Genomic DNA, 14,983 nt, shown 5'->3' with positions numbered 1-14,983 from the left:
TTTTAGATCTGGCATAGAGGAAATCCAAACAGAAATGGATTTTCTCTTGCAAGAAGTAGCAGACCTGATGAAAGAGGCGACAATAAAAAAAGAAACAAAAGGAAAACAAAGATCTAGTTTTCAAGTTGCTAAAGAAGTCAGGGATATGTGAGCTGCGACTTTATTAAATGCAGCAATAGAATTAGAATACTCAAATGATCAGGATTGTAAGTAAATAGATCCATACTTCAGCATAAAGATGTATCCAAAATATCAATTATCATATAATATATCGAAAGGTATATCTAATATATACTTTTGATATTACTTAGTATTTTTAAAATTATTATAACTTCCTTATTTTGGATGTAATTTTACTTCTTATTATATCTATGTTATATTATGAAGACCAATATTATATTTTTAGCTCATACTTTACCTAATGATCATGATGCTAGTGATATGATGTTAATTGAAATAGAAGAAGGCAATACAGATTATGAGCAGCAATCTTTGGATGCTTCCTCTGTTATAATTGATGGAAGTCTATTAAATCAGAGAGAGGAAAATTGATGGAATTCCTCACAAAAGCAGAACCACCTCCACACCAGAGTATTAGGTAAAAACACATAGGTACCAAAGTGTATTATATTTAACTCTTTGTCTTTTATTTTAGGTCCCAGGCAACAGAAACAGCATAAAAAGAACCCCAAAGTTGAAGCAGCTCTAAATTACTAAGAGGATAAGGCTATAATAAACGATGAACGGAAAGCAAGGGAATTGGCTTTAGAGGAATCAAAAGTTGAAGTAGAAAGAATAAAATTGAATTTAGCAGAAAGAGAAATAACACTGAAAGAAAAACAGTGGGCACAGTGTGAAAAAAGGTTTGAAATGGAGATGACAGAACGGAAACTTTTGCACCTAGTTGAAAATCAACAAAAGTTGTTTTCAATTATATTAGATCGGGAAAATGCCTCCAAATAAGTTGTATTTTTTATATTATGTATATAGAAGAGTAGTTTAATTATGTTTATAGTAGATTAGTTTAGAAATAATTTTAAGTAAATAAATAAGTCTTAGTTAGGTTTAAAAGTTTTTAATTCATTTTAGTTACTATACAGGGTGATCAATTTATGTGACAAAGTCCAATATATCTGTTATTATACAATATATGAAAAAAAGTTGTTAATAAAAGTTATAGACACCTTCAATGTACACATTTTAAAATTAGTGAGAAATATACAGGGTCCTCCATAACACGGTGTCAAACCAAAGTTATGTTTTTTTAAATAGAACACCCTATATTTTATTCAAAATTTGGTTTCTCTATATTTTTCTGATTAAAAAGATATAACACTTGTCTAAGGTTATACCGAGCGTTTGAAAGTTATGAGCACTTTTATTAAAAAATCATACTGATTTGATCGCCCTGTATGTTTCTAACGGTGTAATATAACCTAATGTTTTTACTGCTTTTGACTGTCAATATTAAAGTAGTTTTGCAAAAATATTCAGTTTTTTTATAACTACACAAATTGTATACAGGGTAAGTCAAAATGTAAATACAAGATTTTCTTCATATTTTTAAATGGAACACCCTGTATTTTATATTACCATCGAAAAGTTCTATCAGTATGCTTGCATATCCTTTAAATATTCCCTATACCTAAATTTATTAGTTTTCGAGATATTTTAGTTTAATTGTTGATAACAACTTGTATTACTTAGTCATTAATAACAATACTTTAATTTATCAAGAAAACTAAATTAAATAGAAATATGTTCAACGTACTTCTTATATTTCTTATAAAAGCTGTTCAAAGTGACCTTCCATAACGTCTACAGAGCCTGTAGACGAGTTTCTAAAGAGTTTACCTACTCGCGTTTGTAAGCATTTTTGTTATGTGACACTTTGAAAGGCGTTTTTAATCCTTATTTTTATATCGTCAACTGTTGTTGGAGGTATCCTATACACTACGTCTTTAATACCCTGCAGCCCCTGCTCACTACAACGCACTTGTCAACGGTGAACTCGATTAATTATTTCCTGAAAGATGGATAGGAAGAGATGGGCCAGTTCATTGGCCACCTAGATCACCAGAATTGAACAAAGTTGACTTCTTTTTCTGGTGTTATATTAAAGACGTAGTGTATAGAACATATCCAACAACAGCTGACGATGTGAAAATAAGGATTAAAGACTCCTTTCAAAGTGTCACATAACAAATGCTTACAAACGTCAGTAGGTCTTTCGAAACTCGTCTCCAGGCTGTGTAGACGTTATGGGAGGTCACTTTGAACAACTTTTATAAGAAATATAAGAAGTACGTTGAATATTTTTTTATTTAATTTAGTTTTCTTGATAAATTAAAGTATTGTTATTAATGACTAAGTAATACATGTTGTTATCAACAATAAAACTAAAATATCTCGAAAACTAATAACTTTAGGTATAGGGAATATTTAAAAGATATGTAAGTACAGTGGAACCCCGATAAGTCGGCCCCCGATAACCCGGAAGTCCGGCTAACCCGGACCGATTTTCATCAGACAAAAATTTAACAAATAAACACTTTTACAATTTTATCAAATAAAAATGTATGTAGGCAAAATAATATTTGAGAGATAATGTGTATTTGTGTAATTTGAACCACATATACAATAGTAAAAATGATTCATGCACACCGTGGCAGAGCGACCGTCTCGGCTTATCGGAAAGAACAGGCACCTGTCTGTATTCCTTTTCCTTTATTTATGTCAAATTGTCTTAGCATTGTTTAAAATAGACGTGACTATTTAAAAATTCCTTTTTAAAACAATGGTCTTAGTCTGTTCTTAAATAACAACATTGTTCCTTGTGACCGTATTGTGTGTAGTACAGTCGTATTAATAATCACTTCCGTTCTGTAATCGTGCTTCAGATTGTGTTTGGGTGATTTTTGTCTACGTAATGGTAACAAAACGTAAAAATGTTGTGACAATGGAAAAGAAACTAGAAACATTAGGTAGGATTGATAAAGGCGAATCTTTAATCAATTTATTGCAGTATCATATGGTGTTGGTACATCTCTACAGTATGACTGAGTTTTTTACCAAGAAATGAACAAAACTATACACTATAGGTATACAACTATACGTAATTTAGATGTGTACTGTGCATATGTGTTTCATGTTTTTGTAATTATAATGGAGGTTATCTGTAAGTATACCGTATTTTATTAATTTTTACCATATTCTCCGGCTAACCCGGATTTTCGATAACCCGGATTGGCCGCGGTCCCGATTAATCCGAGTTATCGAGGTTCCACTGTATATTGATAGAGCTTTTTGGTGATAATATAAAATACAGCGTGTTCCATTTAAAAAAAATGAAGAAAATCTTTAATTTACATTTTGACTTACCCTGTATACAATTTGTGTAAATTTAAAAAAAAATGCAAAGTACATTGTTGCAAAGCTACTTTAATATTGACAGTCAAAAGTAGTCACAACACTAGTTTATATTACACCGTTAGAAACATACAGGACGATCAAATCAGTATGATTTTTTAAAAAAAGTGCTCATAACTTTCAAACGCTCGGTATAACCCTAGACAAGTGGCATATCTTTTTAATCAGAAAAATGTAGAGAAACCAGATTTTGAATAAAATATAGGGTATTCTATTTAAAAAAACATAACTTTGGTTTGGCACCGTGTTATGGATGACCCTGTATATTTCTGACTAATTTTAAAATGTGTACATTAAAGGTGTCTATAACTTTTATTAACAACTTTTTTTCATATATTGTATAATAACAGATATATTGGACTTTGTCACAGAAGTTGATCACCCTGTATTTTTGGTAGATTAGTTTAAAAATAATTTTAGGTAAATAAATAAGTCTTTTAGTTAGGTTGTAGAGTTTTTAATTCATCATTCAGTTTTACATTCTCACTATATCCTAAAATTCACAAAATTATATAATATAAAACATTTAGTCACTAATAAATAGCAAATTAATTAATTGATATTTCAATACAGATATCCATTTTATTAAAGTAAATACATAAAAACCTGTCAATAAAAATTCAACACATTTTGGAATAGACTCTAGCCTGTTGAAGAAGTAATATCTTACGAAAATATTATTCAGACAGTTAATTCAATTATACAATATAAACTATAAACCATTTAGTCACTGATAAACAGCAAATTGATTAATTGATATTAGGTACAATACAGATATCCATTTTATTTACATAAAAAAATGTCAATAAAAATTCAATATATTTTGGAATAGAAACTAGTCTGTTGAAAAAGTAATATCTTAAAAAAATGTTAATCAGAAGGTTAATTAAATTACAGTAGGAAAAATGAAAGAATACCCATGAACAAATATATAAAACACGCTGTATTTTTCTATCACCTTGTCACACAAAAAATTGGCCAACGCAAGTACATGTAATAATTATTGTTACATGTACTTGCACTGGACAATTTTCTTTGTGACACAGTGACAGGAAAATACAGCGTGTTTTATATGTTCGTTCATGTGTATTCTTTCATTTTTCCGACTGTATGTAATTTTAAACATTGAGCCACTGATAAACAGATATGACACTGCAGATATCCATTTTATTTACATAAAAAAGTGTCAATAATAATTCAATACATTTTGGAACAGGCAATCCACTAGCCTGTTGAAGAAATAATATCTTAAAAAAATGTTACTCAGAAGGTTACATTTACATAAGTTTAATAATTAATGGGTTAATACAATTGGAAAAGAAATATCCACTTGGCAAAAAAAGTGTTTACAATCTCACTATCTATGCTAAAATTTACAATCAAAACATTTAGTCACTGATAAACCATAAACAGCAAATTAATTAATGAATATTACAATACAGACATCCATTTTATTTACATAAAAAATTGTCAATAAGAATCCATTACATTTTGGACCAGAACACTAGCCTGTTGAAGCGTATCTTAAAAAAATGTTATTCACTTAAATAATACAAAACAGTTCAACAGTAATACAGTGAAAATTAACTAACAATAGAATAAAATAACACGAGGATTTTACTGTCTTCATTTCATGTGGTTGTCTTTATGAAGACAAATCACATGCTATGATTTTTGTGATCGATATTCTTAAGGTAAAGTTGATTTCATGTAATTGAATGAACTATGTTTCAATAAAGTCGTCCCAGGAACGCAACTCATAAATATTGGCAATATTATTTTAAAGTTTTCTACTTAAAAATGTATAATATATGTCTAAATTGCCGATATGAATGATTCAGATTAAATTAAATTATTAGAAGATTTTTTTTACTAAACAACAAAAATTGTTTAATTTATTAATATAATTTTGTATTTTGATAACAACGTCAAAGATGATAAAAGTTATAAAATATATATATGGAAGTAGAAGGCCAAGTACAAATAAATGAAGAAAGATCAGGCACATTTAAATGGGCTAAGGGAATTAAACAAAGAAATGGGCTAAGTCCTCACTTGTTTATAATAGTCATCGATATCCTAATAAAAATAACAAAGATCAAACAAGAAACCTTCAATACAAAAAAGTTGTAAATTCAAATTTTGCACTTGTAAGGTTTTTCTCCAGTGTGCACTCTCAAATGTTTTTTTAAAGTACCTACTTCACTAAATTGTTTAAAACAAATTTCACACTTGTGAGGTTTTTCTCCAGTGTGCACTCTCAAATGTTTTTTTAAAGTACCTGCTTCACTAAATTGTTTAAAACAAATTTCACACTTGTGAGGTTTTTCTCCAGTGTGCACTCTCAAATGTTTTTTTAAAGTACCTGCTTCACTAAATTGTTTAAAACAAATATCACACTTGTAAGGTTTTTCTCCAGTATGCACTTTCAAATGTACTTTCAAATGTCCTGCTTGACTGAACTGCTTAAAACAGATTTCACACTTGTGAGGTTTTACTCCAGTGTGCACTCTCAAATGTCTTTTCCAATCACCTGCTTGACTGAACTGCTTAAAACAGATTTCACACTTATGAGGTTTTTCTCCAGTGTGAACTCTCAAATGTGTTTTTAAAGTACGTGCTTCACTAAATTGTTTAAAACAAATTTCACACTTGTAAGGTTTTTCTCCAGTGTGCACTCTCAAATGGTTTTTCAAATCACCTGCTAGACTAAACTGCTTAAAACAAATTTCACACTTGTAAGGTTTTTCTCCAGTATGCACTCTCAAATGTGTTTTTAAATTACTTTTAATACTAAACTGCTTAAAACAGATTTCACACTTGTGAGGTTTTTCTCCAGTGTGCACTCTCAAATGTCTTTTCAAACCACCTGCTTGACTGAACTGCTTAAAACAGATTTCACATTTATGAGGTTTGTCTCCAGTGTGCACTCTCAAATGTTTTTTTAAATTACGCTCATTATTAAACTGTTTTAAACAGATTTCACACTTGTGAGGTTTTTCTCCAGTGTGAACGCTCAAATGTGTTTTTAAAGTACGTGCTTCACTAAATTGTTTAAAACAAATTTCACACCTGTAAGGTTTTTCTCCAGTGTGCAATCTCATATGTATTTTCAAATAATATATTCTAGTAAACTGCTTAAAACAAATGTCACACTTGTAAGGGCTTTCTCCAGTGTGAACTCTCAAATGTGTTTTTAAATTACCTGCTTCACTAAATTGTTTAAAACAAATTCCACACCTGTAAGGTTTTTCTCCAGTGTGCACTCTCAAATGTGTTTTTAAATTACTTTTAATACTAAACTGCTTAAAACAGATTTCACACTTGTGAGGTTTTTCTCCAGTGTGCACTCTCAAATGTCTTTTCAAACCATCTGCTTGACTGAACTGCTTAAAACAGATTTCACACTTATGAGGTTTTTCTTCAATGTGCACTCTCAAATGTGTTTTTAAATTACCTGCTTCATTAAATTGTTTAAAACAAATTTCGCACTTGTAAGGTCCTTGTACAGTCGTAACTTTCACATTCTCATTTAATGTCGTTCCTTCAGCATGTGTTCTCATATAACTTCCTTCGGTAGATGAATGTCCAATTGGTGTCTCCGTAATTTCCATTTTGTTTTCTTCTTGGAGATATCCTAAAATTCAAACTAACTATAATATAAATATTCAAAAATAAGTGAAAATGAAAGCATAAACAAATAAATGCAATATAGTCCAAGTAATGAAGCTTAAAATAGGATAAAAACCGGGACATTTACCGGGTACTCCAATTCCCTGAGTTACTGGTTACTGGCAACATGTAGAAGTTTGGATTAAATAAAAGTACTAGTAATTTGACGACGAGATAAAAGGAAAAGTGATAATTTATATTTCAAGAATTTCATTTGTTTACATATTTTTAGTATATGTAGAGATTACTATAAATGCCAAAAAGTTGAGACGAAATTCAGGCCCCGATTGGAGCCGTGTGGTTCATAAACAATAACTGTTGTACATGCAGGAAATATATCTTCGTTAGCAACGTTCATAAGTGGCGATGATTTTGAAATATTTGAAGAAAGGTTGGAGCAATATCTATTTGCTAACTTAGTGGAAGAAGGAAGAAAAGTTGCGGTATTATTAAAACTACTTAGTGAGGGCATTTATAAAGTGTTAAAAAACCTATGTGCCCCTAGTAAACCAAAAGATAAATCATTTGATGATATTATGGCACTAATAAAAAGTCAATTTATACCTCGCATTGCAGTTTATAGAAGAAGAATAATGTTTGAGGAATTGAGGCAGGAAGATGAAGCTATAAATGAATGGTATATTAAAGTTAAAAATATGGCAGCTCAATATGAATTTGGTGATAAGTTAATGTATAGAGTACAAGAAAAATTTGTAGTTGGAACTACAGAATAAATCTACTTATATAAATCTACAGATATATTATCAGGTCCACAACTTACTTTTAGATCAATCTTAGATATAAATTCAAATACATCTAATACAGTAATATCACAAATTTCAACAAAAACTATTTTCAGACTATTATCAGACTTTACAGCTTAATAAACTGTATTACTAGTAACATAGGTTGAATTAAAAAATTTACTAAACAAATTTGCTATATTTTGGGAATGATCAGAAGTTATATTCTCATATTTCATTGTGTTTGGCAAATCAAAACATTTTCTTTTATTATTTACATAATTCCAAAAATCTTTTTTTTATCATACATAGCAGTTTGTAAATTATTTAGGTGAATCTGATGATACGTTTTATAACAATCCCTATATTCTTGACGCAAATTAGAAAAAAGATCATAATCATTCTTAGATCCTGTCATTTTGTATTTTTCATGAGCAATCTTCGTTTGAAATAATATATGTTTTAAATGAGGAGTGTACCATTTCGGAAATTTTGAGTTTTTGCGTCTAGTTTTTGGTACAAATAGATTAATACAGGAATCTAACACTTCATAAAATTTATCAACTCTATTATTTATATCTGTCTCATCAATAATCCTTTCCCGGTCGACTGAATCTAAATATTCATTAATAAGGATATAATTATCAGTTTTAAAGTCAAAATAGAAATATGTAATCATAGCCATAGTCCAGAAACAGAAGCTTTTCACCAGGCAATTTTTACAGAATGGATCGATTTGCTTGAAAATTTGAGAATAAGTAGTGGATAGTTCAAGGATCAAAATATATATGATGCCGAAAGGCACTTTTACTATGGGGGTGGCTGCCACCCCATCTCGGGGGTGGAAATTTTTTATTATATTTTGAGCGCAAAAGTTAATAAAAACATTAATTCTAAGCAAAAAACGGTCTATACATTTTTTTGATAAAATTAATAGTTTTCGATTTATTCGCTATCGAAAGTGTTAGTTTTATATCGAAAAAATCAATGTTTTTCGATAGTACTTATTTACGATTCACTCAATTTTTGCCGTAGAAAAAATTTTTTACACCAAGTTCTTGAGAATGAAATAACCTACAATGTAATATTTAAACATTTTTCCTATCTCTGATGCTAATCTTTCTATTCTGAAGAAAATGGCATTTTTTACCAAACTACAAAAATTTGTTATTCGCTTTTAACTCCAGTTTTTTAAAAACTAATCATTCTAAGCCAGTCAAACTTCTAGCATCTATTAATAATATATAAATAAAGAGGAATGAATAAGGCCAATGGCTAAAAACATCGCTAACTAACACTATTATGCTACCAATTGGATTTCTCCTTTTTTTTTCAAAAAAAATATAATGATTTTTTAACCGTAACTTTTTTATTTTTTATCTTAGAATGTTTGTTAAAAAAGAATTTTGTAGGATTTTACAAGATCTATAAGCCTATTAACATTAAATCCTCTTTAAAATCCTCAGTCGCAAAAAGAGGTAACTTTGAAAAGGTTGGTAAAGGTGGTTTTTGCATGTTATTACAAGTTTTAATTGTAAATAGCTCACCCAATTTTTGCCGTAGAAAAAATTTTTCAAACCAGGTTCTTGGGAATTAAATAGGCTACAATTTCATATCTAAACATTTTTTCGTATCTCTGATGCTAATCTTTCTGTTCTGAAAAAAAAGGCCATTTTTTTTTCACTTCAAAAATTCGTTAGTCGCATTGAACCAAAAATTGACTTACGAGGTTTTGCAGTATAACCATCGATATACACCTATGTTTTAACATACTTTAGACCTAAGGTGCTGCGCAGAATGAAATTTCCCACCGTTAGGCCTAGTGTTTTTCATTTTTTTTAGTAAAGAGAAAATCCTGGCCATTTCTCATATCCGGACACCAATCTGAACATCTTTCAAATCTGGACTGTCCGGACATATGGTAACCCTACCTATACTACACATCGACATATCGCACCCTCAGTGCAAAACTGTTGGAAGCCAAAAATTTTATGAAAATGAAGTAATCATGCCATTCGCTTGTAAACATGCATATCTATCCAGTGTAAAACTTTAGTAACTTTCAAATGCTCAACCGGCTAAATATCACAACTCTCACACCAACATTAGCACAGCAATAAAGGCACGAAAATAAACAAAATCGTCTTTATCTCAAAACTTACTTTTTTTGACTTATTTACTGCAGTCTTGCACTGAGGGTGCGATATGTTTCACTTTATGTTCTGATTTAACTACATACTTTGAAAATGAATCCTGTCACATGGGAATAGTTAGAGTGGAAGAACTATATCTGAAGTCTGAAGTTGATCATGTTAACAAAATATCATCTACCTATTACCTATACACTTAATTTGTAAATGTCTCCTATATTCCCTTAAACTGTAGTTAAAACCAAAATTATAATTAGCTGGTAAAAAAGTTATTCCTAATTATACTACTGCCAAATATGGGAGAAACAGTTAATTATTACATACAGTCCATCTAATTTACTTACTGTTGCACGTCATTATTTACGCCAGAGATCTAAGTTGGCATAGTTGCCAAAATATAAAAAAATCCTGAATCCATTTTAAATCAAATATATCACATAATTATTGTAAACGTGGATTATACAACAAAACAAATTAATATTCAATGTAACTAAGTAAAAACTTAAGAAATAGAGAACAAGAATTAAGTTACAATCTTTTAAGATTTGCAGTGCAAGAGTTTTTGCACTGCATTGTTAATAATTAAAAAACGGCTCCGAACTCTTGGCATGAAGCCAGTAGGTTTCTTTGTATATGTCTACAATAACAACTAAAAAAGTTGTCAGATACCTCGATTATTCCAAGTCGTGATAAAATTAGGTGAAATTTATATTTTTATAGTAGAGGATCTTTTTATAGTAAAGTAAAAAATAAAAACAGTAATGCTCGATTTCACCCACGGTTCTTAGACATTACTACGGTTGCCTAAATCGACTAACCAATGAAGTTAAGGGTGAGATTACGTCACGAGAGTTTACTGCCATTTGAATCGTAATATGATTTTTTTTCGAATCCAGAGAAAACCAAGTATTTTAGAAAAATTTAAACGCAGGATGCAAGATTACATTATTACCGAGGGCGGAAAGCCCCTTAGAATAAACAAGCAGATTCTATTGAATGAAATATTTGAAATTAAATATCACACTTCTCTTTTATTTTCAGCCTGTAACTTATTAAAATAAACATTAGAGAAGTTTTCAGGGACTTTCAGCCCTCGGTAATAATGTAGTTTTTCATTCTGAGTTTAAATTTTTTTTAAATATTTATTAGTTTTCTCAGGATTCGAAAAAAATGAATACAATTAAAACACATTGAGAATTTTGACATGCGTCAAAGTTTTGCATTAACTCGATGTAAAATTCTGAACTGTTGAATTCCAGCTTCCCTCATAATTATTTTACATTAAAAGACATTAGAAACTATTTGAAGAGGATTGAAATCTGTATTGGAAATAACTGTTAAAATTGGTCTACATAATTAAACATATTCCAAAATTTTGTAAAAATGTAATACATTTTAGTTTTCAGCCCAAACTTAGGCCACACACAATGCAATAATGTTCACATTTTTGAACTGTCAATATTTTTATTTTATCATCTATTGTTTAAAAACAATACAGTTGATAAGATAACCTCAGTTGCGGAGAAAGGATTAATAATAAAGATTTTTTTTTATTCAGTCAATGGTGTGAGCACTGTCAGTTAAATAGTAACGTGTGGCCTTACTTTTACACGCATACCTATTGTGGCAAATGTATTATATTTTTTAAATTTTGGATTGCATCTAAATCGTAGAACAATTTTAACTTTTGATTTTAATACAGATTTTAATTCTCTACAAGTATTCTCTCATGACTTTTGATGTAGAATAATTAGGGAAGCAGGAATTCAACAATTCAGAATTTTACATCGAGTTTCATATGGCCCTTTTTACGATTCACCACCCGGTATAAGATAAAATGTGTACTATTTGTCTTATTATTTCATAATAACACAAATAATACACATATATACACAATAACACACATTCAATGATCGAAAATAATTTAAAAATATGGGAATGTAAACTCTTGTGACGTAAAGTCAAAAATATAAGTCTCCCCACCACCGTCGGACAAGACAACCGTAATAAAGTCTAATAACCGTGGATTTCACCAACGATACCTAAACAGTTGCCTTATTCAGTAATTCTTATCGATAAGAACTTCTTAAGTCAATACTTAGGAATAATCGCATTTCACAACTAAAAGAACTGCTTATCTAGGAAATGCTTTCCTAGATATCACCTAGGGTACGTTTGAACTATTTTTGATAAATAAAAAGAAGAATAAAATGAAAATGACATTTCCTTACTTTTTCGATTATTTGTAGTAGTAATAGGATTTATTTAGCTTTTTAGCTATTACATTACAAATAAACATTTACAAATATTTAAATAAATATAACTTAAAAACGAAAAATCAACTAATTCTTAAAATACAATTTTTTTAACTTACTTTTGAAGATTTTAACATTTGGTGAATCTTTTATGCTAGATGGTAGACTGTTATATATATTCTTAGTCCTTCAACAAAAAGAGTTTTTTCCATGGCACTTGTATTGAACCTTTCAATATGATAATTATCAAATCTTAAATTATACTGACCTAACAAAAGTGATCTTTTAATGACATAATTATTGAAGTATTGAGGAGCTTGCTTGTTAATAATTTTAAATATTAACACCAAACATGACTCAGTAATAAGCTGATTAACATCTAAAAAATTTAATGTTTCCAGCATAAAGTTTATAGAGGTATACTTGCTACATCCAAGGACAATTCTCATAGCTTTATTTTGAAGCAACTGCAAACGATATACCTGTTCATTTGAACATGAAATAAACAGTGACATACAATAATTAAAATGCGGAAATATTATTGTATTATACACAACCTTCCTAGACCATCGGGAAAGCCCTTTAGATATTCTAGAGAAGTAACCGATTTTTTTACCAATTTTTTTACACAGAAAATTTATATGTTTGGTAAAATTTAACTGTGGATCAAATAAAATTCCAAGATATTTAATTTCATCTACATAACTTATTATATCTTCACCTATTTTAATACTAAAATTTCCTTGATTAAATTTAGAACAATTTATCTTAGTACCTAAAATCATACACTTAGTTTTTTGAGCATTTAGTTTCAATTTATTTGCCATCAGCCAATTATTAAGAATATCTAATTCATCATTTATTGTTTGAACTAAATTATTAAAATCTTGCCCAGAGACAGAAATTAATGTATCACCTGCAAACAGATTTACAAATGAATTTTTAAGATAGAGATGTAAATCATTTATATATAAAATAAATAATAATGGTCCAAGAACGCTTCCTTGGGGAACTCCATATATAGTACCTATTTCGTCTGAAATATTATTATTTACTTTGGTTTTTTGACATCTACCGTTTACATAATTTTCTAGCCATTTGAACACAACTCCAGTTACTCCATAATTTTTGCATTTCGTTAATAACATCTGCCTGTCTATTGTTCCAAAAGCCCTTTTTAAATCTACAAAGACACTAATTACTATTTTACCGTCATCTATATCTTTCTTCCATGTGTTACATACTAACTGGCATGCAGTTTCAGTAGAGTGCCTACATCTAAAACCAGATTGATTTACAAACAGCAAATTATATTCATTTAAATAGTTAAATAAGTGATCATAAACTAATAATTCAATGATTTTTTCGATTATCGGAAGTAAATTAATCGGCCTAAAATCTTCAAACGCCTGTGGTTTACTTATTTTTGGTACAGGTATTATGGTACTACATTTTAATACTGACGGCAGAACTCCTGCTTGCAGGCAGGTATTAACTATGTTTAACAATGGGTAACCAACCACTGAAAATATCCCTTTCAACAGTGACACTGTCAGAATATCGTCACCAGTTGCTTTATTTTTTAAACTACTTACCACTTTATGCAATTTACCAAGTGAAATGATGGGAAAAGGATCAATCTTAGAAACAATATCAAGCTGTATTTCAGAAAAATTTGAGGATCTAGGAATATTTTGAGCAATCCCCTCAATACTATCAAAGTAAAACTTATTTAAGTCTTTAGTAACATTTAACCTACTATCTAATATGCTAAAATTCGATGTATTATTACTACTATTTACAATTTCTTTTAAAGTACTCCACATTCTTTTACTGTCATAGCGACATTGATCAATTTTTTGCTCGTAAAATATTTTTTCCTTTCTTCTAATTAAAGTAACAACTTCATTTCTCTTCCGTTTGTACCGTTGAAAATCTAATGGATTATTCGTATACCGAAATGTTGAAAAACAGATGTCTCTTTCTCTTTGTAAATTTCGTACTTCTTCATCAATCCAATAACTACTATCAGAACAGAATTTATGTTGGGTTGGTGCTATCTTATCCAAACTGCTTCTGATATTATCTAAAAAGTATTCATACAAAACGTCAACATTGGTAGATGAATAATTCCAATCTTTTCCAATTAAATCAATGTTAATTGCTTCAATTTTCTCAGGCGTAATATATCTTGAAGATTTTTTTTTTATTTTTTTTTTATTGAATCAGTTAAGCCCATTCGTACCTTTTGGTGTTGGGCTGTTTACAACTAGTTCAATATCTACATTTCAATACATTTTAATAATTACACTGGGGAACACATTTTTTGTTGAGTTAGATCTGACACTTGTTTTTCACTAATTTTTGGCGTCTGAATCTGAGAATAACCTCAGATTTTGTCTATCACGTCAACTTTTTAAACTACAGGATATCCTCAAAAATCATAAAAATCATGAATATAAAGGAACATAAAATATAAGCGTACCAATTATATAGTTTACAAATCATTTAATTTAAATTAAATCGAGTTCATACAAATAAAATTGTTGAATTAATAAACAGTACTTACAAATTAAGACAAACATTTGCGTTTATGGCTTTTTCTGGAGTGTTCAGTTTGTGTACATTCGCGCTTGATGCTCCAACAATAGTCAGCCATTATATGTACATCCCATCTACCCTGGTACCGTGCTTCCATGACCTTCAAATCTTGATGGAAACGCTCACCCTGCTC

General features: G+C 29.6%; 1 protein-coding gene across 2 annotated transcripts in view; it reads right to left on the bottom strand.

The window, feature by feature from the left end:
- Positions 1-3,890: 3,890 nt before the first annotated feature.
- LOC126885867 (zinc finger protein 227-like) overlaps positions 3,891-14,983 on the bottom strand; it is a 35,698-nt gene continuing 24,605 nt past the window's right edge. For both annotated transcript variants that reach the window (XM_050652638.1, XM_050652639.1), the window contains exon 2: positions 3,891-7,066. In XM_050652638.1, the coding sequence (XP_050508595.1) occupies positions 5,565-7,066 (1,502 nt within the window). In that variant the 3' untranslated portion in view covers positions 3,891-5,564. The remainder of the gene's footprint in view (positions 7,067-14,983) is intronic.

Source organism: Diabrotica virgifera, chromosome 6 (genome assembly GCF_917563875.1).
Source record: "Diabrotica virgifera virgifera chromosome 6, PGI_DIABVI_V3a".
NCBI lineage: Eukaryota > Metazoa > Arthropoda > Insecta > Coleoptera > Chrysomelidae > Diabrotica > Diabrotica virgifera.
This window is presented reverse-complemented; position numbering and strand designations above follow the sequence as displayed.